Source organism: Balaenoptera physalus (assembly GCF_965194825.1).
Source record: "Balaenoptera physalus genome assembly, chromosome: 1".
NCBI lineage: Eukaryota > Metazoa > Chordata > Mammalia > Artiodactyla > Balaenopteridae > Balaenoptera > Balaenoptera physalus.
This window is the reverse complement of record NC_138882.1, coordinates 31453272-31478656: the sequence shown is the minus strand read 5'-3', so window position 1 is coordinate 31478656 and position 25385 is coordinate 31453272. Positions and strand designations below refer to the sequence as shown.

The window sequence follows — 25385 nt, the reverse complement described above, 5'->3', positions numbered from 1 at the left end:
CCATTGCTAGTGTTAACTAAAGAAATCTTGCCCCATAAGCACTACAGATAATATGCTAAAGAAAAATAATCCCAGCATAAAATGCAATAGAAACAAATGGTACAGAAGTTAAATAAAAAATACTGCTTCCTTAATTTTAGTAAGATTGTTGACTATAACCAGAATGAACTTACCTAAGCAACCACTCTGAAGCACATACAATATTCAAATACACCTTTATTATGGTGGCTTTAAAGCTAAGATTTAACAAAAAAAAAAACTGGAATTGTTTAGTTAAAAGTAAAATTATTAAACCACCCATACATTCACAGCCACATTCACACTTGCCCCAAAATTGCAAAGTAGTCTATTTTCATTTCTAAAATGTTATACATTTATATAATCATTATAACTTAAATGCTTAGAAGGAGTATAAGAAAAAGCTTCTAAAATCTATTACAGATGCTATAAAATCATGTATGTAACAAACAAAATATGTGGGATGTCCAAACTTGCTGCTATTGCTGACTGCAGATTAATCTATGTAAGATCACCAGGGAAAGTGTGAGAACACAGTATGAGTAGCCTCATTTACTTCACTGTGTCTCTACACATATGCATTACTTGAGAATGTCAGATCATCCTCAAGTATAATGTGCAGTCACTGGGGATCTGGAGAATCCATAAGGCCACAAAATTGATATATACTCTGATCTGAGGGAAAAAAAATTCAAGGAAGCCAGGAGTTTCCCTTTTTCCACGAAAGTGAAGAAATCCTTACCTTTCTGTACACCAGCATGTTGGGTGATTCATCTGCCACCCCATTGCTGGTCTGCCCATAATTATTCCCCTGGGCCATGTCACCACACACGTGGTCCACTCTTAGATACAGGAATTATCAGTCCTCCCTGCAAAAGTCAGAGAGACATCAGTGAGATCCTAATGGTAGTACTTAAGAAGGTTGACTCTTGATTCATCTTCCCCATCCACAGCACCCATCCCACAATGGAGCATGCTTAAATGCTGGGGCTGGCTTGCAAGAAATAGCACAGAAATAGATTTTTAAAAAAAACAAAAAACTGAATTTACACCTACAGTACTCCCAGGGAATTATAAGTAAGAAAAGACAATCTTTTAGTTAAAATAGTCATTTGACTATGGTTTTAATTGACTTGATTTTCTGGGTACTCATTTTTTAAAGTGTTTAAGGCTCACTAAAAAAAAAAAAAAAACCACGGTTACCATTTCCATCCTATGAGTTCTCTTCTCTCCCAATACTGCATCTCCACAGTATCTTCGGTGTTTTCCCCGAATGGGCAGAAAGGCAACAACACCCTGTGGCAGCACACTTTCGCCCAGGTGTCTGCCTAGTTTCCCGCATGCAGGCGCATCAGAGAGGCCCATTCCCAGAGCCATTCTCCAGTCATGTGTTTCGTCTTCATTCCCCTAGGTCTCCCGCACAGAGTCAGGGCAGCTTCTCCGACTTTCACCTGCCTGCACTGCCGGCCACTGGCTCCTCTCCCCTCGGCCCACTCGGCTTCGGAAGTCACGGCGTAACCCTGCCCAACCTTTGCAAGAAGGCATCAGAAGGTGTCCCGGAAACAAGACCAGGTGGGAGGTCGGCCCTTTAGGCAATTACCTGGGTCACCGTGAGCAGCACCTAACTGCGGAAGCCTCAGAGTGACCAGGCACAGAGGGGAAAACAAGCTTGGCTCTCACGGAGGCAGCAAATGGCAGGCGAGCCCGAGCCGCGCGCGGGAGCCGGGCCAGCGGCAGTGTCAGCCCCGAAGACCGGGTCGCGGGGCTCCGGGGCGCCGCCTCCCCCCAACCCCCACCCCCAGCCACGTACCTTCTCCTGAAGGTCGCGGCCCGAGGCGCCTTCTTCCCGGCGGCTGGGTGCGGCGGTGTCAGCGCGCGGCCAGCTTCATCACCTCCGCGCGGGCACAGGGCTCTGACGGCCCGCGCTCCGCCGCTCCCTCCTTCGCTTCGCTTTGCTCCCGGGCTCTCGGACCACGAGCGCGCGCGGGACCGAGACGCCCGGCCCGTGCGCGCGACTGGGGAGGGAGGAGGGGACTGTCACGTGGGACCCGGCGTCCGTAGGTGCTGGCTAGGGGGCGGGGCTCGGCTCCGCTCGGCCTCGCGGCCCCTCCGGCCCCGCCGCCCCACAGTCTCCGCTGTGAGAAGCTGCCGCCCTGCCCCCAGCGCGCGCAGCCCGGGCCCTTGCGCACCCGGCCCGGCGGTGCGCGCGCCGCTGAAGGCCTGGCGATGGGAGTGTAAGCCGGAGAACAGGAAGGGCGATGGGTAGGTGGGTGGATGGATGGAGGCATGCAGGAATGGATGGAGCCCCTTGCAGCCGGCAGTTTCGTCACGTGCCTGATGACTTCGCTGACGGTGCGAGGGAAGCAGATGAGTGTTCATCGTTATGCTTAAATAACGAGAGTAGAGAGATATTGAGACATCCTAGGAGTGAAGGAAATGTCCAGGATCAAATGAGTCATTCAGCCCGTTTGCCTGCGACTTTCACAGCTTCCTCCTAAGTTAGAGAAACGGGAAATGATCTGGAGGCTGCCAACTCGAGGTGAACATCTTGCCACCTGTTAAAATGAAGGCACATCCCCAATATCTGGTTTCTCTCTCTGACAGATGGTGCTCAGAGGAACTTTCACCCACTCACTCTCAACCTCCAGCAGTTTTCAAAGAAGGTGTGGGGTACTGATCCCCCATAATTATTCCTCAGGTTGCTGTCACTAATTCTTTTCTGTAAGGATTAGAGCCACATTAAGAAGAAAAATCACTTGTGTCCCAGCTATAGTAAAGAAACTTGTGTGTCCAGCTTTCAGGGACAGGGTTGTGAAGTTATAAATATCTGAAGTTTTCCTTCCACAGCTGGGCCAGGTGTGGTGGAGAGACAAAATAATCAAGCCAGCCCCTCCTAACATCCTAGGTAAGAATAGAACTTACCCCTGGTCAGGACAACTGTTCAAAGCAAACCCAGGGGGCCATGTGCACCAGTGCATTTCCCCAGTCCCACCCAGGTCCTGTCAGGTTTCACTCAGGGAACAAATATTTATTCAACCTATCCTCTGTTCTAAATACTACGGGGCAAAGATTACTAGCCCAAACTACATTACACACACCCTAGTCTGACCCATCTCCCACTCTTCCCCAATTCCCAAACTCTTTCCATGGTGTGCTCTGGAAATTGTGATCTTTTTCAGCAAAATTACCATTTTTTCAAATTCTTCTCTATATATGTCCTTAACCTTCTTACCATAGCCAAAAACTACCTCTTCCCCTTTGGCCCCTCTCTCTTCCCCTTCACTCAGTCAACTCCGGGAAGTTGTCATGAACTGGATTAATAAGTTTGGAAAGAATAACTGGGCATATTCACTCAGTTTTAACATTTTTCTCTTAAGGAGGAACTGCCTGAAACAAGCAGTCTTTCTCCTTCACATGTCGAGATAGAGGTTCTGTCCCTATAGGGGGGTCTCACCCAAGCTCAGCACTGATGGAACATTCCCACCAATCAACAAACTAACAGAATAGAGCTAACATTTCATATTTTATGAATGAGGTGTAAAATATACCCCATCCATCTATTCACCCATCATATAGATATGATATCTATATCTATGTGTAGATTATCTTAGGTAAGACGTGTACGTAAGATATCTATATGTAGATACAGTTATAGATACGTGTAAAATCTCCCTTGACACACTTCCCACTTGCTCCTGTCCTATTTTTCTGCTTCCTTTTACACCAAAAATTTCCTTACCCTAATTCTGTCTTGAACCCATTCTATTCTGACAATGACCTCCTTGTTACTAAATCAATGGTCGGTTCTCAATTATCATGCATGTGAATCAACTTTGCAGCAGAAGTTAAAGTTGATCCCTCTCACCTTCTCAAAAACTTTCTACATTTGGTTATCAGGACACTGCTGTTATTTCTTTTTTTTTCTTCTAGTTTTATTGAGACATAATTGACATACAGCACTATACAAGTTAAGGGTGTACACCATAATGATTTGACTTACATACATCATAAAATGATTTCCACAATAAATTTAGTGAATGAAGATCCACCATCTCATATAGATACAAAAGAAAAGAAAAACATGTGTTTTTTCCTTGTGATGAGAACTCTTAGGATTTCCTCACTTAACAACTTTCATCTGTAACATGCCACAGTGTTAATTATACTTAATTATACTTATCATGTTGTACAGTACATCCCTAGTACTTATTTATCTTGTGACTGGAAGTTTGTACCTTTTGGCTACCTTCATCCAATTCTACCTCCCCCCCACCCCTACTTCTGGTAACTGCAAATCTGATCAGTTTTTCTTTGAGTTTCTTTGTTTGTTTGTTTTTGAGGTTTAATTGACCTGTGAGGCTATGTTAGTTCCTGTTGCACAGCATAGTGATTCAATATTTCTATACATTTCAAAATGATCACCACAGTCAGTCTAGTTACTATCTGTCACCATACAAAGATAGTACATAATTATTGACTATATGCCCCACACTGTACATTTCATACCTGTGACTCATATATTTTGTAACTGTTAAGTATGTACCTCTTAAACTCCCTCACCTATTTCTCTCATCCCCCCACCCCTTTTATTTCTTTTCTACATTTCTGACTGCTGTTTCGCAGCCTCATTGCTTGTTCCTCTTTATCTTTTTCACTTCTAAATTTTGGTATGCCTCATATCTCAGTCATTGGGCTTCTACTTCTCTCAATTTACGAGCACTCCCTAGGTGAGCTAAATCAGACTCAGACCTTCAAATACTACCTAAATCCTAATAACTCCCAAATATATACCTTTAATGTAGACCCATGCTCTGAAATCCAGTCTTTCATCTGCCTGCTTAACATCTCTATTTGAATATCTAATTGGTGTCTGATCAGCTTCATGATAACAGGGATAATGTCTATTTATCTCACTGCTATATAACATCTCAGGCATAGTTTCTGGCACACAGTAGATGCACATTAGCTAAATGAATAGATGTATCTAATAATAATAATATGATAAGTAATTTTTATATTTAGTAATACATTCTATACATTATTATCTCATTTAATCCTCACTAAAACCCTGCAGAGGTAGTTATAATTGTCATGTCTTTTACACTGATACACCAGTGGGAAAGGGGAAGATTAGAAAGCTTACATAAACTGTCCAGATACAGCCCACATAACCAATAAGTGGCCGTGCTGGTTGTTACTCTGTCAACTTGGTTAGCCAAAACTATATTTCCCAAGATCCCCTTCCCTGTGTGCATGTGAGCAGAGTTTGCCAAAGGAGGAATTTGTGCAAAATAAGGAAAACAAAGTGAGATAGCACCTATTCCTCTCTGAAGGACTTTGTAGTTTGACACCGTGACACACACAGAGTCCCAGAGCGTTCTAGCATGTCCTTGCTCTCCCTCACTTCACATTCAGACATTCCTAATTCGCAACCCTTATGAGCAACAGTCGCCCCACACACATACCAAGAGTCTGAATGTGGACCTAAAGGAGCAGTAGCCATGCAAAGACCATAGCTTTCCATTGACTTCCTACCAGCTTCCTGTAATTGTCCCCTCCAGCACCCGGCTATGTCTGGCTTCTGAGATATCCCTGTAAGCTTCAACTTGCCCACCGACACAAAGGCCTCAGAGGGTCTGGCAGTGACTTTTCTCAGATATTTCAATTGTGTAAACTATTGTTCCTAAAATACAACTCTTATTCCATTATACTCATAGTGGTTCTACTTCCCTGATTGAGTGGCTGGCAGAGTTCATATCCAAGTCTTCCTGGTGCTTTTCATTATTCTACAAGAAATCCAAGTTAGGGAGCTAAAACCTTGAAACCAATAACTACACGAAAGTGCAAAACTGAATGATAGAAAGTATGTGAACTGACTGAAGGGAAGGGGTTGACATTCAAACTGGACTCTTCAAGGACTGATAGGATATCTCCATGTAGAGAGAATGACAGAAAGGGTTTCCAGTAAGACACAAAGGCAAGAAATTCTGAAACGCATTAGGAAATTACTATAATAAGACCACCATTTACAGGATTCCTACCATATCTATATTTATATATAGACATAATTTATATCTATATTTGTCCTATACATTTTTTTTAATTCTCACAATTTCTGACAAAATTTACCCCACAAGCTATGTAAAGAAACTGAGGTTCATGTTAGGAAACTTGACCATGGTCATATACCTTCTAACTATCAGAGCCTGGATTCAAACATGCCTCTATGTGTCTCCAAAGCCCTATGAAAAAAAAGGTACAAAAATGCCTCTAGCAACAGCATGAGTTTAAAAGAATCCATGGGTCTCCCACCAAGATGCCTTTCATTCTATTGTCTGTCTCATCTTTCATCCCACTGTCATCCCTCCACGTACCTAACTTACACCTTTCTCTCTGTGCATTTAACACTCAAAATTCCTTTGACTACTTACCCTTGCAAGGCAAATATCAAGGAGGAAGATTCAAGGAATAGCACATTTCACCATTTCTTCTATTGTTATTATTAAGCCTCATCAAACAATTCATAATTTGTGTTACAGTATATTGGAAACAAAATTATGTCCATCACCTTCACATTTCTAGGACTCACATTTTTCATATATAAACTGTGGAAATTAGACTAGATCCTCTCTCAAAGCCTGTCTGGATCTTAGAACATAAAGCTTTAATATGTTCTTTTTTGTATTTTTGGCCTATGTAATGGCTTTTTATGTTGCAACTAGCAAAACAACATGGATATTCTGGGATGTTTTTCTGTTTCTTTCTTTCCAAAACCATGTAAATATGTGATTCTCAGATATCATCGCTCAAAATCACTTATCATTTTCCTCATGGACCCTATATCTTGAGATATTTTTGTCAAACAAATTAAATTGTAAAATGTAATAATGCATCCATTTCTTCATGCTATATAGAACTCCTGTGCATCAGGTAAAAGTTCTGTTACTTCACCCAATAAATGTAATTCCACCCCAAACAATGACATTTAAGGTCTTTGTTGTTGTTGTCTTTGTCTTTAGCTTCAGTCTTACCTTGGAAAAAAATAGAATTTGATTAATATTTTTGAAATATTGGAAATAGTTTATTTGTTTGCTAACTGTTGTAACAAAGCATCACAAACTGAGTGGCTTAAACAACAGAAATGTATTCTTTCACAGCTCTGGAGGTTCGATGTCCAAAATCAGGGTGTCGGCCAGGGTTGGTTTCTTCTGAAAGGCTCTGAAGGGAGGATCTGTCCGAGGCCTCTCTCCTTGGCTTGTAGATGGCTTTCTGTGTCTCTTCACATCATATTCTGTGTTCTTCTCTGTGTCCAAATTTCCCCCTTTGTATAAGGACACCAGTCATACTGCATTTGGGCCCACCCTAGTGACCTCATTCTGACACCATTTGATCTGACACCATGTTACCTCTTCTGGCCTTAATTTGTGCTACTCCCCATATTCACTCTGTTCCAACCACACTGCCCTCCTTGATTCCTGAAACATTCCAGGCATGCTGCCACCACAGGATGTTTGTAGCAGCTGATCCCCCTGCCCTGACAGCTCTTCCCTCAGATATTGCTGAGGCACCCTCTCAGTGAAGCCTACTCTAAATAACTTATTTAAAGTTATGCCCCCTCCTGTCACTCCCCTTCCTTTTTACACTGATTTGTTTTCTTTTTCAGAGCATTAATGACCTTCAAACATACAATTTACTTATTGACTGTGTTTGTTGTCTGTCTCCCTCTGAAAGAATTTAAGTTCTGCGAGGTCAAGCATTTTTCCTCTCCTGTTCACTGCTATATCCCCAGGGTCTAGAACAGGACCTGACATAGAGAGAGCACCCAGTAATTATTTGCTGATTTATTGAGTGAATAAATCCATGAACATGATTCTGTTTGAAAAGAACATGGTCTATGACTTTGAACAAAACTGAATTAGCATCAAGTTCCACAGTAGATGGAAATGATATGCTCTTCAAACCTGTTTCCTATGTGTCATAAAAGGAAAGAATAATTCCTTTTCCTACTACATGCCCACTCCACAGAGAAATGCTTTGAGAATTAATTAAACATTAACATGGATAAAGCATTTTGAATTTCTAGAAGAAAGCACTTTACTAATTTGAGGCTTTTATTGTGTGAAAGAACTGCAAGTGACACAGGGGCAAGTACAAAGATGAGGACATGTTAAATGGATAATGCTGGTCACAATATTACATTGGCATTTTATGGGATAATTGATTTGAGACTGATATAGGCAGGGTGAAAAAAGCAAAGCGTTTTAAGAAATCTTATCTGAAATGACAGACTTTTAAGAAATACTTTCCTCTTTGTAGTCAACTCTCAATTATTTATGGCACAATACTCACATTAATGAATTATTCTCCACTTTTACCATCCTTTTGTCTATTTTATGGCCATTTTCTTGCTAATTAAACTCCCATACCAATGTCAGGGGGCTGGCAAAGAGGAAAAAAATAAAAACTAAAATTTGTCCTTATCAGGAGTTTATTCCTCTCTCCTTGTTTGTCAGGGCCCAGCGGTGAGGCCAGGTTAAAAATCGCAGAATTAGAGAGACCTTCAAGATGGTGGAGGAGTAAGACGTAGAGATCACCTTCCTCCCCACAGATACATCAGAAATACATCTACATGTGGAACAACTCCTACAGAACACTGGCAGAAGACCTCAGATATCCCAAAAGGCAAGAAACTCCCCACATACCTGGGTAGGGCAAAAGAAAAAAGAAAAAACAGACAAAAGAATAGGGACAGGACCTGTACCTCTGGGAGGGAGCTGTGAAGGAGGAAAAGTTTCCACACACTAGGAAGCCCCTTCGCGGGTGGAGACTGCAGGTGGCAAGGGGGGAAAGCTTTGGAGCCACGGAGGAGAGCACAGCAGCAGGGGTGCAGAGGGCAAAGCGGAGAGATTCCCGCACAGAGGATCGGTGCCGACCAGCACTCACCAGCCTGAGAGGATTGTCTGCCCACCCGCCAGGACGGATGGGGGCTGGGAGCTGAGGCTCCGGCTTCGGAGGTCAGATCCCAGGGACAGGACTGGGGTTGGCTGCGTGAACACAACCTGAAGGGGGCTAGTGTGCCACAGCTAGCCGGGAGGGAGTCCAGGAAAAAGTCTGGAACTGCCTAAAAGGCAAGAGACCATTGTTTCTGGGTGCGCAAGGAGAGGGGATTCAGAGCACCACCTAAACGAGCTCCAGAGACAGGCGCGAGCCGCAGCTACCGGTGCGGACACCAGAGATGGGCATGAAACACTAAGGCTGCTGCTGCAGCCACCAAGAAGCCTGTGTGCAAGCACAGGTCACTATCCACACCTCCCCTCCCTGGAGCCTATGCAGCCCGCCACTGCCAGGGTCCTGTGATCAAGGGACAACTTCCTCGGTAGAACACACGGTGTGCCTCAGGCTGTTGCGATGTCATGCCAGCCTCTGCCGCCGCAGTCTCCCCCTGTATTCCGTACACCTCCCTCCCCCAAGTCTGAGTGAGCTTGAGCCCCCTAATCAGCTGCTACTTTAACCCCGTCCTGTCTGAGTGAAGAACAGACATCCTCAGGTGACCTATACACAGAGGAGGGGCCAAATCCAAAGCTGAAACCCAGGAGCTGTGCGAACAAAGAAGACAAAGGAAAATTTCTCCCAGCAGCCTCAGGAGCAGCGGATTAAATCTCCACAATCAACGTGATGTACCCTGCATCTCTGGAATACCTGAATAGACAACAAATCATCGCAAAATTGAGGCAGTGGTCTTTGGGAGCAACTGTAGACTTGGGGTTTGCTTCCTTCATCTAATTTGTTTTTGGTTTTATGTTCATCAGAGTTCAGTATTTAGAGTTTATTATCATTGGTAGATTTGTTTATTGATTTGGTTGCTCTCTTTCTTGTATTTTTATATAGAGATATATATTTTTTTCTTTTTCTTTTTTTGTGAGTGTGTATGTGTATGCGTCTTTGTGTGATTTTGTCTGCATAGCTTTGCTTTTACCATTTGTCCTAGCGTTCTGGCTATCTGTTTTTTTGTTTTTAGTATAATTTTTAGTGCTGGTTATTACTAGTGGATTTGCTGTTTTGCTAGGTTGCTCTCTTCTTTCTTTCTTTCTTTTTTATTACTTTTTAATTTTTTTCATTTTAAATAATTTTTACTACTTTTTATTTTAATAACTTTATTTTATTTATTTTTTCTTTCTGTCTTTTTTCTCCTTTTTCTTCTGAGCTGTGTGCCTGAGAGGGTCTTGGTGCTCCAGCCAGGTATCAGGCCTGGACCTCTGAGATGGGAGACCTGAGTTCAGCACATTGGTCCACCAGAGACCTCCCAGCTCCAAGTAATATCAAACAGCGAAAGCTCTCCCAGAGATCTCCATCTCAATGCTAAGACACAGCTCCACTCAACGACCAGCAAGCTACAGTGCTGGACACCCTATGCCAAACAACTAGCAAGACAGAAACACAACACCACGCATTAGCAGAGAGGCTGCGTAAAATCATGATAAGGTCAGAGACACCCAAAAACACACCAACAGATGCAGTCCTTCCCACCAGAAAGACAAGATCCAGCCTCATCAACCAGAACACAGGCACCATTCCCCTCCAACAGAAAGCCTACAAAACCCATTGAACCAACCTTAGCCACTGGGGGCACACACCGAAAACAACGGGAACTATGAACCTGCAGCCTGCAAAAAGGAGATCCCAAACACAGTAAGTTAAGCAAAATGAGAAGACAGAAAAACACACAGCAGATGAAGGAGCAAGGTAAAAACCCAACAGACCAAACAAATGAAGAGGAAATAGGCAGTCTCCCTGAAAAAGAATTCAGAGTAATGATAGTAAAGATGATCCAAAATCTTGCATATAGAATAGAGAAAATAAAAGAAACGTTTAACAAGGACCAAGAAGAATGAAAGAGCAAACAAACAATGGTGAACAATGCAATAAATGAAATTAAAAATTACCTAGAAGGAATCAATAGCAGAATAACTGAGGCAGAAGAGTGGATAAGTGACGTGGAAGATAAAATAGTGGAAATAACTACCGAAGTGCAGAATAAAGAAAAAAGAATGAAAGAATTGAGGGCAGTCTCAGAGAACTCTGGGACAACACTAAACAAACCAACATTCAAATTATAGGGGTCCCAGAAGAAGAGGAGAAAAAGAAAGGGACTGAGAAAAGATTTCAAGAGATTATAGATGAACACTTCCCTAATATGGGAAAGGAAATATTCAGTCAAGTCCAGGAAGTGCAGAGAGTCCCATACAGGATAAATCCAAGGAGAAACATGCCAACACACATATTAATCAAACTATCAAAAATTAAATACAAAGAAAAAATATTAAAAGCAACAACGGAAAAACAACAAATAACATACAAGGGAATCCACATAAGGTTAACAACTGATCTCTCAGCAGAAACTCTGAAAGCCAGAAGGGAGTGGCAGGACATATTTAAAGTGATGAAAAGGAAAAACCTAAAACCAAGATTACTCTACCAAGCAAGGATCTCATTCAGATTCAACGGACAAATTAAAACCTTTACAGACAAGCAAAACCTGCGAAAATTTAGCACCACCAAAACAGCTTTACAACAAATGCTAAAGGAACTTCTCTAGGCAGGAATCACAACAGAAGGAAAAGAACTACAATAACAAACCCAAAACAATTAAGAAAATGGTCATAGGAACATACATATCAATAACTACCTTAAATGTAAAAGGATTAAATGTTCCAACCAAAAGACATAGACTGGCTGAATGGATACAAAAACAAGACCCGTATATATCTTCTCTACAAGAGACCCACTTCAGACCTAGGGACACATACAGACTGAAACTGAGGGGATGGAAAAAGATATTCCATGCAAATGGAAATCAAAAGAAAGCTGGAGGAGCAATTCTCATATCAGACAAAATAGACTTTGAAATAAAGACTATTACAAGAAACAAAGAAGGAGACTACATAACTATCAAGGAATCAATCCAAGAATAAGACATAACAATTGTAAATCTTTATGCACCCAACATAAGAGCACCTCAATACATGAGACAAATGCTAACAGCCATAAAAGGGGAAATCGACAGGAACACAATCATAGTAGGGGAACTTAACACCCCACTTTCACCAATGGACAGATCATCCAAAATGAAAATAATTAAGGAAACACAAGGCTTAAATGACACATTAAACAAGATGGACTTAATTGATATTTATAGGACATTCCATCCAAAAACAACAGAATACACTTTCTTCTCTAGCGTTCATGGAACATTATCCCGGATAGATCATATCTTGGGTCACAAATCAAGACTTGGTAAATTTAAGAAAATTGAAATCATATCAGGTATCTTTTCTGACCACAATACTATGAGACTAGATATCAATTACAGGAAAAAAATCTGTAAAAAATACAAACACATTGAGGTTAAGCAATACAATGTTAAATAACCAAGAGATCACTGAAGAAATCTAAGAGGAAATCAAAAACTACCTAGAAACAAGTGACAATGAAAACATGATGACCCAAAACCTATGGGATGCAGCAGAGCAGTTCTAAGAGGGAAGTTTATAGAAATACAATCCTACCTCAAAAAACAAGAAACATCTCATAAACAACCTAACCTTACACCTAAAGCAATTAGAGAAAGAAGAACAAAAAAAACCCAAAGTGAGCAGAAGGAAAGAAATCATAAAGATAAGATCAGAGATAAGTGAAAAAGAAATGAAGGAAACAATAGCAAAGATCAATAAAACTGAAAACTGGTTCTTTGAGAAGATAAACAAAACTGATAAACCATTAGCCAGACTCATCAAGAAAAAAAGGGAGAAGACTCAAATCAATAGAATTAGAAATGAAAAAGGAGAAGTAACAACTGACACTTCAGAAATACAAAGGATCATGAGAGATTACTACAACTATATGCCAATAGAATGGAAAACCTGGAAGAAATGGACACATTCTTAGAAAAGCACAACATTCTAAGACTGAACCAGGAACAAATAGAAAATATAAACAGACCAATCACAAGCACTGAAATTGAGTCTATGATTAAAAATCTTCCAACAAACAAAAGCCCAGGACCAGATGGCTTCACAGATGAATTCTGTCAAACATTTAGAGAAGAGCTAACAACTATCCTTCTCAAACTCTTCCAAAATATAGAAGAGGGAGGAACACTCCCAAACACATTCTATGAGGCCACCATCACCCTGATACCAAAACCAGACAAAGGTGTCACAGAAAAAGAAAACTGCAGACCAATATCACTGATGAACATAGATGCAAAAATCCTCAACAAAATACTAGCAAACAGAATCCAACAGCACATCAAAAGCATCATACACCATGATCAAGTGGGGTTTACCCCAGGAATCCAAAGATTCTTCAATATTCGTGAACCACTCAATGTGATAAACTATATTAACAAATTGAAGGAGAAAAACCATATGGTCATCTCAATACATGCATAAAAAGCTTTTGACAAAATTCAACACCCATTTATGATAAAAAAAAGCCCTCCAGAAAGTAGGCATAGAGGGAACTTACCTCAACATAAAAAGGGCCCTATATGACAAACCCACAGCCAACATCATTCTCCATGGTGAAAAAATAAAACCATTTCCACTAAGATCAGGAACACGACAAGGTTGTCCACTCTCACCACTATTATTTAACATAGTTTTGGAAGTTTTAGCCACAGCAATCAGAGAAGAAAAAGAAATAAAAGGAATCAAATCAGAAAAGAAGAAGTAAAGCTGTCACTGTTTGCAAATGACATGATAGTATACCTAGATATTCCTAAAGATGCTACCAGAAAACTACTACAGCTAATCAATGACTTTGGTAACATAGCAGGATACAAAATTAATGCATTGAAGTCTCTTGTATTACTATACACTAATCATGAAAAATCTGAAAGAGAAATTAAGGAAACACCCCCAATTACCATTACAACAAACAGAATAAAATACCTAGGAATAAACCTACCTAAGGAGACAAAAGACCTGTATGCAGCAAACTACAAGACACTGATGAAAGGAATTAAAGATGATACAAACAGATGGAGAGATATACCATGTTCTTGGATTGGAAGAATCAACCTTGTGAAAATGACTATACTACCTAAAGCAATCTACAGATTCAATGCAATCCCTGTCAAACTACCGCTGCCATTTTTCACAGAACTAGAACAAAAAATTTCACAATTTGTGTGGAAACACAAAAGACCCCGAATAGCCAAAGCAATTTTGAGAAAGAAAAACGGAACGGGAGGAATCAGGCTCCCAGACTTCAGACTATACTATAAAGCTACAGTAATCAAGATAGTATGATACTGGCACAAAAACAGAAATATAGATCAATGGAACAGGATAGAAAGCACAGAGAAAAACCCACGCACCTATGGTCACCTTATCTTTGATGAAGGAGGCAAGAATATACAATGGAGAAAAGACAGCCTCTTCAATAAATGGTGCTGGGAAAACTGGACAGCTACATGTAAAAGAATGAAATTAGAACACTCCCTAACACCATACACAAAAATAAACTCAAAATGGATTAAAGACCTAAATGTAAGGCCAGACACTATCAAACTCTCAGAGGAAAACATAAGCAGAACACTCTATGACATAAATCACAGCAAGATCCTTTTTGACACACCTCCTAGAGAAATGGAAATAAAACCAAAAATAAACAAATGGTACCTAATGAAACTTAAAAGCTTTTGCACAGCAAGGGAAAACATAAACAAGATGAAAAGACAACCCTAAGAATGGGAGAAAATATTTGCAAATGAAGCCACTGACAAAGGATTAATCTCCAAAATTAAAAGCAGCTCATGAACGGGAGAGGCCGCGATAGTGAGAGGCCCGTGCACCGTGATGAAGAGTGGCCCCCACTTGCCACAACTAGAGAAAGCCCTCACACAGAAACGAAGACCCAACACAGCTAAAAATAAATAAATAAAATTATTAAAAAAAAAAAAAGCAGCTCATGCAGTTCAATATCAAAACAACAAAAACCCAATCCAAAAATGGGTGGAAAACCTAAACAGACATTTCTCCAAAGAGGATATACAGATGGCCAAGAAAAACATGAAAGAATGCTCAACATCACTAAGCATTGGAGAAATGCAAATCAAAACTACAATAAGGTATCACTTCACACCGGTCAGAGTGGCCATCATCAAAAAATCTGCAAACAATAAATGCTGGAGAGGGTGTGGAGAAAAGGGAACCCTCTTGCACTGTTGGTAGGAATGTAAATTGATAGAGCCACTATGGAGAACAGTATGGAGGTTCCTTAAAAAACTAAAAATAGAACTACCATACAACCCAGCAATCCCACTACTGGGCATATACCTTGAGAAAACCATAATTCAAAAAGAGTCATGTAGCACAATGTTCATTGCAGCTCTATTTACAATAGCCAGGACATGGAAGCAACCTAAGTATCCATCGACAGATGAATGGATAAATAATATGTGGCACATATATACAATGGAATATTACTCAGCCATAAAAAGAAAAGAAATTGAGTTATTTGTAGTGAGGTGGATGGACCTAGAGTCTGTCATACAGAGTGAAGTAAGTCAGAAAGAGAAAAACAAATACTATATGCTTATGCATATATATGAAATCTAAAAAAGAAAAAAAAAAGGTTCTGAAAAACCTAGGGGCAGGACAGGAATAATGATGCAGACGTAGAGAATGGACTTGAGGACACGGGAGCAGGAAGGGTAAGCCAGGACAAAGTGAGAGAGTGGGATGGACATGTATACACTACCAATTGTAAAATAGATAGCTAGTGGGAAGCAGCCACATAGCACAGGGAGATCTGGTCCATGCTTTGTGACCACCTGGAGGGGTGGGTTGGGGAGGGTGGTAGAGAGATGCAAGAGGGAGGAAATATGGGTATATATGTATATGTATAGCTGATTCACTTTGTTATAAAGCAGAAACTAACACAACATTGTAAAGCAATTGTACTCCAATAAAGTTTAAAAAAAAAGAAAAGAATCACAGAATTATAGACTTACAAAATGTAGCCAATTCAATTCACAAATCACTAGGTACATTGCACACAATTAGCACACAACACGAGTTAGTCAAAGTGGGGAAATAGCAAGGGGGTAACGAGACGCTCCAAGGAAAAGCATGGGAAGGAGGCATCTCAGGTCCAGCAGCAGGGCTCTTGACAAGCGACAAGTATGTGTGGGAAGACATCTGTTGCTCTGAGGGAGCCCCCAGCAGTTTCCTGGAATAGCTCTCAGCAGCTCAGAGTTGGCTCCTCCAGCAAAGAGCCTTCCAGTCATGCAGCTCAGTGGTCTCATTTTAAGAAGTCTGTCTCTCAGTAGGAGCAACAATTATACCCCAGGGGATCTTGTCTCTATCAGTTGCTCCTTCAGTTCCAGTGACATAAATCCTAATTTGCCTAATAAATCCCTTATCGAAATTAGCACTCTCAGTTTATTACTCAAAGACACTTGCAATCCTACAGCAGACATTTCAAAACAACTAATATGAAAGTTCACATTGGCCACTGTGACTCCATTTGAACTACTTAGCATAGGTTAACATAGCATAAATCCTGTAACTTTCACACAAGATGACTAAAAATCATAACACAAAAGAAGTCACATCATAACACTCCTTCCTGTTAAAATGTTTAAATTCTGATATAGATTACTTCCAAAGTGACACAATTTTTAAGTGTTATATACACTTTTCAATTAGTTGGCAAATTAGTTGAACACATATTATGAGTGAGATGCTGTATAATGTTTGGGAAGGAATACAGAAAGTGTTGCGACCTTGTTCCTGCCCTTTTGGCATGTTGGAGTAGGACTAGAGAGGGTATCAGAACATCTGAATTTTAGCTGACTTCACTGCTTAAAATCTAGGTCACAGTGGGCAAGTGACTTGACCATTCTAAGCCTCAGTGTCCTTAACAATAAAACAAAACTCATATTATCTGCTTTGTTCTGTGTGAAAATCTTTTTATTGCAAGGCAAGTAAAGTATTTAGAAAGGCAGTCTGATAGCAGTCATATTGATTAGATCAGAAGCAGTGGCCTAGAAATAGACCATCATTTCTGTTGGTCAGACACCAGGGGCAGCTGTAGCTACAGTAATTGAAAACAATCCATCCAACAGGCAGTGGATGGTGTCTAAAATGTAGTGAAAACCAGGTGACAGCATCAGAATGGTATAACGAGAGCTAGAAGGTAGAGCCCCTGCAGGAGGGCTAAGCATGGCAAGAACAGGCCATGTTTGGAGTTTTCAGCGGGGCTCGTATTGGGATGCATGGGTGCAGAGTCCAGCAGCTGGACAGGGGTAAGTGGGGTCATGACCCCAGAAGGTAGGAAAACACAGAAGAACTCAGTTCCTATTTAGTTTCCAAATTCTTAGCCAAGAACAGTCTTCAAATTAGAAATGATAGAAGACATGATTAGAATATTAAAATAATAAAAATGGAAGCAATAACCTTCAAATAACAAATAAAAAAACTGGGTTTCAATAAAGTGAACTTACTTTCTCAAGGTCACACAAGTTGGCAGAATTAGAGTCAGGACTTAAACCCCAGTCTTAAGATTCCAAATCTAATGATTCTTACATTATGTGATAACACCTCTAAGAGGCAACTGAGGCTCAGGATAAGAGAAGAAAAAAAAAAAGGGCACTCAGGGACTTCCCTGGCAGTCCAGTGGTTAAGACGCCGTGCTTCCAATATAGGGGGTGTGGGTTCGATCCCTGGTCAAGGAACTAAGATCCTGCATGCCGCACGGCACAGCCAAAAAAAAAAAAAAAAGGCACTCAATCGTCTTAAAGAATTTATCTCCAAAGTCAGAGAAGTTCCAGTCATTGGCAATGAGAGAATTTGGAAATGAAATTCTCAGGAACTTTTAAAGCATGGTAGAGAAACGGTGATAGCAAAATTGAGCCAGTTTGCCGGAAATAAGGGAGAAGATGCACATACTGGATTGGTACCTAGAGCCTGCCCATAGGAAAGTTCTACAGTAGAATTCAACACATGTCTATTAAGTCCTTTACAACATACCAGACATTATGCTAGTCTCTGATGATGAATAGACCTTTCCCAAGGCAGAGTTCAGTAGAAAGATGGGTAAATCACTATGGTGCGATGTATTCAGTGCATGTGTGGACAAAGTGTTAGGAAAGCATGGAAATGAAAGTCAAGGACATTTTGTCAGACTCTCTAAAATTGATAGGAATCTTCCAGATGGACAAAGGGGAAGGAGAACACAGCAGCATCTCAGGTGGGTGGAATAACATATGCTGAATTACAGAAACATAAATAAGAGACAAATATTTAATGAACAGCAAGAAGTTTGATGTGGATGGTTTCAAAGAGAAGGAATGACTTTGATGGAGATGAAGATGGTATACAAATTGGGGCCAGACTGCAAAGAACCTACAGCCCATGCTGGGAAGTCTGGGATTTAAGCAATCAGAAAGTGGATGGGCTTTGAAAATTTGAAGAGAAGAATGGGAATCACAAAGAGCTAAATGAGGGTACACCCACCACAACATTGTGCAGACCAGCCGCGTTTCCTCTGTAGGTATGGTCTCTAGACTGGCAAATGAGGACTGTATGAAGGCAATATGTACTATTCAACAGGGCATTTGACAGTTTCTTTTGTGAGAGCTTTGTAAACATGAAGATAAAGTGAGGGCTCGAAGAACTGTTCATTGGATTCATAACAGACTGAAAAAAGTCAGAAAAAAGAGCTGATTAATTGACCAGGACACACCAGAAAGGAGGACTTCATGGGGAGGATTCAGAGTTCTGAACTTAGAATTTCCCTGTTCTAACTGGGCTTGTGCAATGGCTCAAGTAAGGGTGTAAGTAGTCCACTTATCAAATTTATGAATGCCACAAAGCTATGAAGAATAGCTAATGCACCAGTTAATGGTGGCAGAAACCAGGGAGATCAAGGCAGGCTGGAAAGATGAACTTGTAACCAAATAAGATGAAATTTAGGAAGGATTAATATTAAGCCTTATACCTAGATGGGAGAGAGTTAGATTAACACTAAGTACAGGATGGACAAAATATGACTGAACATCAGTTCAAATGAAACAAATACTTGAGTTTTGTTTGTAATTGAAAGCAAACTCAATATTGTTCAAAAAGAGTGCACGTCTGTCCCCCCAAAAATAATGTAATCTCAGACTGCATTGCTAGAAATACAGTGATGGAGAAGTGTAGACCAAATGAATGGAGTTATTAGAAACTGGGCCTGGCACAGCACTGCTCTGTGCAGATACATCTAGAATGTTCTGGATTCCACATACCAAAGACATAGACCTCCACACTCAATCGTCTGTTAAAACTCTGCCTCTACCTCTGCTATTTAAGATCCATGAGCACAGAGATTTTGTTCTGTTTTCACTACTTATTGCACCCTATTGTATACCCAGTGCCTACAACAGTGCCAGGCACAAGCAGGGCACAACAGGTTGAAGGAGTGATGAAATGGATCTGGAGGAAAGCAATAAGGATGTGAAGGTGCTCAAAGCCACTCTGATGATAGGAAGAAATAGAGATGCTTTGTCAGTAAAAGAAAAGGCTTGGGTGATTTGTGATGATTATCTTAAAACATTAAAGGATTCTCTTGAGCAAAAAGAATCAAACATAATCTTTCAAGCCCCAGAGGACAAATTTAAGTTTAAAAGGGTAGAGGTTTCAGGCAGATGGATTTCAGTTCAATGCAAGGAAGTAATTTCTAACAATTAGGGCTGTTTAGAATGGCCTTACTGAGGAGGTGAGTTGCATGTCCCTGGAGGTGTCCGAGGGCATGATGAATGGTCGTTAGGGATTATTGTTATGCTGAGGATGCTGGACTAGGTGGCTACAATGGTTACTTCTAATCCATGTTGTCTAACTACAAAATGAGATGGCATAGGAGGAAATGATTTGAAACTGGACACTGAAAACTGAACACCATTTTCCTATGAAGACAAAATAATTTTCATCTAAATTGAGACAAGAGTGACCTGAAATATTAAAAATGACAGATGAAGGATACCAATATTAAAATATCTCTTTGATTTCATTTAGGGCTTTCTTGGTGTCAGGGAAGACCTCATTCAGGAGAGGGGACTTAGTTTTAAACATTGCATACAGAAGGGGTGGGCTGGTTGTTGCTGAAGTGTGACTGTGAGAGAAGCTGCACACCTAGAAACATTTGCTATCTGATATCATGAAGTTGGTCTTCACCGCACGGTTGTCTTATATATGTCTTCCCACCAGCAGCTTGTATTTTCTCAGAAGTTGCTAATTTTATCATGTTCAGGGTAAAGGGCAACTGCTCACCCCAAGTCAGAACCTCACTTGTAATTCTCTTATTATCTTTTTCTTTGATTCTCCATTATCTCTACTTATAAATATTTCCTAGTTCTTTCAACTAGCCAAGCATTAGCACTACTGAATTTCTACAAACCTAACTTGTTTTTAAGAAGAAACAGCAAAAGGAAACCATAAAAGAGTGAACTGAAGACTTACTTAAATTACTTAATACACCACTGTAATTTATAGAAAAACATTTAGAAAGTAGACCCTAAATTAGTTTATGTTTACCAACTTCAAATGCTATACAAAGAATAATGCTGTAATTGAAAGACGGCAAAGCAGTCTATAGCAAAGAGCTTAGCACCAGGATTAAAATTCTCCCTGTGCTGTGTAACTTTTTCTCTTATGGTACTTAAACCATCGAATCTGCAGCTTTCAATCTACTTGACACAGGGTGGTATTTTCCAATTCTCCTTAAATATTAGACCCCTAGAAAGAATTACTTTTCTTTCTTACCATTGGTTACTCCAGGAATAATTTTTCAAGGTACGAAAATCAATGTTATTTGCCCTTGACTAATAGAGCCCATATTTGGAAAACAAGGTTTTCCCAAGTTTCCCAGTGTAGCGTATGGCCACCTGGAAGAGAAACTCTCCCTGAACAGCAGATCAAGGCCCTGAAGCCATCTCTTTTGGTCTCTTGAGCTTCTAAACACGTGTTCTTGAGCTCTCCAAATACTATAGCTCTTAAATCTAGCATCTGTCTATTCCTTGATTAGCAATGAAGCTTTTGCTTCCATTTTTGTTTGGATGCCTTGAGCTCTACGTGTTGAGAAAGAGGTCATCATTTGTGGGATCAGCAGAAAGAATGCTACGACTGATTTAAAATCCTGCCCTGGGCCAAGGGTGTGACATTCCAGGCCTTCAGGAGTGATCCTGGTTTAAAGCTCTCCCTCCCTTCTGAGACCCATTGGTGAAATGTTCCAGATTCAATTCAACTCTCTGACTGACACAATTCTATACTGACTGAAAGCAGAACTTTTATGCTAGAAGTTCTTTGAGGGAGAACCTGAAGTTCTCTATCAAGCCACTACAGGTGGAGAGAGGCCCGGGAAGCCACTGCAAGAACTCCTGTGGATTCCCAAACATCTCGCCCACAAATAACTATCTTTTCTGAATCATTAAATCTTTATTCATTAAGCACCTACACAGTGGCTGACAGGTTTCTAAATGAATATCACAGCCCAGGTAGATGGAGAATCATCCCGACCCAAATTAGAAATACAAGAGAGCTACTAAAGTACCCTGGAGAATGTCTCTTCCTGGCTCAACTTCTTTGCCTGCCCCCAGATACTCTCTCTTCTGGTGACCTCATCCAGCTCAGTGGCTTTAAATGCCATCATTATGCTGATGATATCCTAATTTACATCCCCTATCCTGATTTCTACCCCATCACCCAGAACTCCAAACTCACATTTCCAACTGTTTACATCTTCACGGGGATACATAATAGCCTTTTCTATTTAAAGAGGTCCAAGACAGAAATTATATTTTCCCAACCTACATCCCAAGTTCTTCCTTTCCCAGAATTCCCCATGTGAGCATGTAGAACACTCTTTTCCCAATTACACAAACAAAAATCTAAGAATCATTCAAGGAAGCCATAATCCTTCCCTTTTCCTCATTACTTTATACAATCCATTAATGTCATGTCAATATATATCAAAATAAACATCACATCAAGATAATTCTATTCTCCCACTTCATCTGCCTCCTCCTAGACTAAGCCACCGTTATCTCTTACACAGACTACTGAAGTAGCCTCCTAACTACTCTTTCTGCTTCCATGCTTAGCCACATTAATATATTCTCCAAATAAAGCCAGAGTGATATATTTAAAATACGTGATAGATCGTGATGATATTTGGGAGCTTAAATCCTTCAATAGCTTCCCAATTCCCTTAGAATAAAATTCAAGCTTCTTACAAAGATTTTGTGGCCTACAAAATCTTAAATCATCTGACCCCTCATCACCTCTCCAAGTTCATCTGATGCTACATTCCCTCTTGCTCAAAACTCAAGAGATGATCATCTTTATCTTACACAAGCTATTTCAGGGAATAGAAAAAGAGGAAAAGTCAACCAATGTATGAATCTAGTGAAACCTAATGTCAAAACTGGACAAGGGTAGGGTAAGAAGAACACATGATAGACCCGTCTCACTTGTGATCCTAGAGTCAAGAAATAAATAAAATAATTTTATTAAATGTAGTATATATCAAATAGGCCATGTCAACATACTATATCATAATCTAGGAATTACCTCAAGAATGCAAAGATAAGTCAACATCAAAAAATCTTTTAATGTAACATTTCAATAAATACATTAAGGGAGAAAAAAGTATGATCAACTCAATACAGGAATATATTATTCAGGACAGACAGGCTATGCTGTGGTAACAGACAAGCCCCAAAATCTCTATGGCTTAAAATAAGAGGAGGTTATTTCTTTCTCAAGAAAAGTCCAGCTTAGTAAATTAAATGTACTCCATATAAAAAATATATATCAGATTAACTATAGAAAAATTACAAGCCATGTATTATTTCACGGCCTTATGGTAATTGTGGTGTCATGGGATGGGTATTGGACTAGGTGTTGAGACTCGAAATGTTTAACTTTGGGCAAGTCACTTAATATCCATGTGGCTCAATTTTTTTTTTAAATATCTTTATTGGATTATAATTGCTTTACAATGGTGTGTTAGTTTCTGCTGTATAACAAAGTGAACCAGCTGTACGTATACATATATCCCCATATCCCCTCCCTCTTGGTGGGTCTCCCTCCCACCCTGCATATACCACCCTCTAGGTGGTCACAAAGCACCGAGCTGATCTCCCTGTGCTATGCGGCTGCTTTCCAATAGCTACTTTACATTTGGTAGTGTATATATGTCCATGCCACTCTCTCACTTGCTCCCAGCTTACCCTTCGCCATCCCTGTATCCTCAAGTCCGTTCTCTACGTCTGTGCCTTTATTCCTGTCTTGTCCACAGGGGCTTCAGAAACTTTTTTTTTTTTTTTTAGATTCCATATATATGTGTTAGCATATGGTATTTGTTTTTCTCTTTCTGACTTACTTCACCCTGTATGACAGACTCTAGGTTCACACACCTCACTACAAATAACTCAATTTCATTTCTTTTTATGGCTGAGTAATATTCCATTGTATATATGTACCACAACTTCTTTATCCATTCATCTGTCGATGGACACTTAGGTTGTTTCCATGTCTGGTTATTGTAAATAGAACTGCAATGAACATTGTGGTACATGACTCTTTTTGAATGATGGTTTTCTCAGGGTATATGCCCAGTAGTGGGATTGCTGAGTCGCATGGTAGTTCTATTTTTAGTATTTTAAGGAACCTCCATACTGTTCTCCATAGTGGCTCTATCAATTTACATTCCCACCAACAGTACAAGAGGGTTTCCTTTTCTCCACACCCTCTCCAGCATTTATTGTTTGTAGATTTTTTGATCATGGCCATTCAGATTGGTGTGAGGTGATACCTCATTGTAGTTTTGATTTGCATTTCTCTAATGATTAATGATGTTGAGCATTCATTCATGTGTTTGCTGGCAATCTGTATATCTTCTTCGGAGAAATGTCTATTTAGGTTTTCTGCCCACTTTTGCATTGGGTTGTTTGTTTTTTTGATACTGAGCTGCATGAGCTGCTTGTAAATTTTGGAGATTAATCCTTCATCAGCTACTTCATTTGAAAATATTTTCTCCCATTCTGAGAGTTGTCTTTTCATCTTGTTTATGGTTTCCTTTGCTGTGCAAAAGCTTTTAAGTTTCATTAGGTCCCATTTGTTTATTTTTGTTTTTATTTCCATTTCTCTAGGAGCTGGGTCAAAAAGGATCTTGCTGTGATTTATGTCATAGAGTGTTCTGCCTATGTTTTCCTCTAAGAGTTTGATAGTGTCTAGCCTTACATTTAGGTCTTTAATCCATTTTGAGTTTATTTTTGTGTATGGTGTTAGGGAGTGTTCTAATTTCATTCTTTTACATGTAGCTGTCCAGTTTTCACAGCACCACTTATTGAAGAGGCTGTCTTTTCTCCATTGTATATTCTTGCCTCCTTTATCAAAACTAAAGTGACCATATGTGTATTGGTTTACCTCTGTGCTTTCTATCCTGTTCCATTGATCTATATTTCTGTTTTTGTGCCACTACCATACTGTCTTGATTACTGTAGCTTTGTAGTATAGTCTGAAGTCTGGGAGCCTGATTCTTCCAGCTCCATTTTTCTTTCTCAAGATTGCTTTGGCTATTTGGGGTCTTTTGTGTTTCCATACAAATTGTGAAATTTTTTGTTCTAGTTCTGTGAAAATGCCAGTGGTAGTTTGACAGGGATTGCATTGAATCTGTAGATTGCTTTAGGTAGTATAGTCATTTTCACAATGTTGATTCTTCCACTCTGAGAACATGGTATATCTCTCCATCTGTTTGTATCATCTTTAATTTCTTTCATCAGTGTCTTATAGTTTTCTGCACACAGGTCTTTTGTCTCCTTAGGTAGGTTTATTCCTAGGTATTTTTTTCTTTTTGTTGCAATGGTAAATGAGAGCGTTTCCTTAATTTCTCTTTCAGAATTTTCATCATTAGTGTATAAGAATGCAAGAGACTTCTGTGCATTAATTTTGTATTCTACTACTTTATCAAATTCATTGATTAGCTCTAGTAGTTTTCTGGTAGCATCTTTAGGATTATCTAGGTATACTATCATGTCATTTGCAAACAGTGACAGCTTTATTTCTTCTTCTCTGATTTGGATTCCTTTTATTTCTTTTTCTTATCTGATTGCTGTGGCTAAAACTTCCAAAACTATGTTGAATAATAGTAGTGAGAGTGGACAACCTTGTCGTGTTCCTGATCTTACAGGAAATGGTTTCAGTTTTTCACCATGGAGAATGATATTGGCTGTGGGTTTGCCATATATGGCCTTTATTATGTTGAGGTAAGTTCCCTCTATGCCTACTTTCTGGAGGGTTTTTTACCATAAATCGGTG

At 40.0% G+C, this 25385-nt stretch overlaps 1 protein-coding gene across 7 annotated transcripts in view; it reads right to left on the bottom strand.

Moving 5' to 3' along the window:
• Positions 1-2111, bottom strand: part of RGS7 (regulator of G protein signaling 7) — a 552379-nt gene extending 550268 nt beyond the window's left edge. Inside the window, exons 1-2 of one of the 7 annotated variants that reach the window (XM_082470550.1) lie at positions 1829-2111; positions 761-887 (exon numbers count right to left, since the gene is read on the bottom strand). In XM_082470550.1, coding sequence (XP_082326676.1) covers positions 761-838 — 78 coding nt within the window. In that variant the 5' untranslated portion in view covers positions 839-887; positions 1829-2111. Of the gene's footprint in view, positions 1-760; positions 888-1828 lie in introns of those variants that run through there. The other 6 variants (XM_082470546.1, XM_082470551.1, XM_082470549.1 and 3 more) reach the window with 6 other exon arrangements.
• Positions 2112-25385: the final 23274 nt, after the last annotated feature.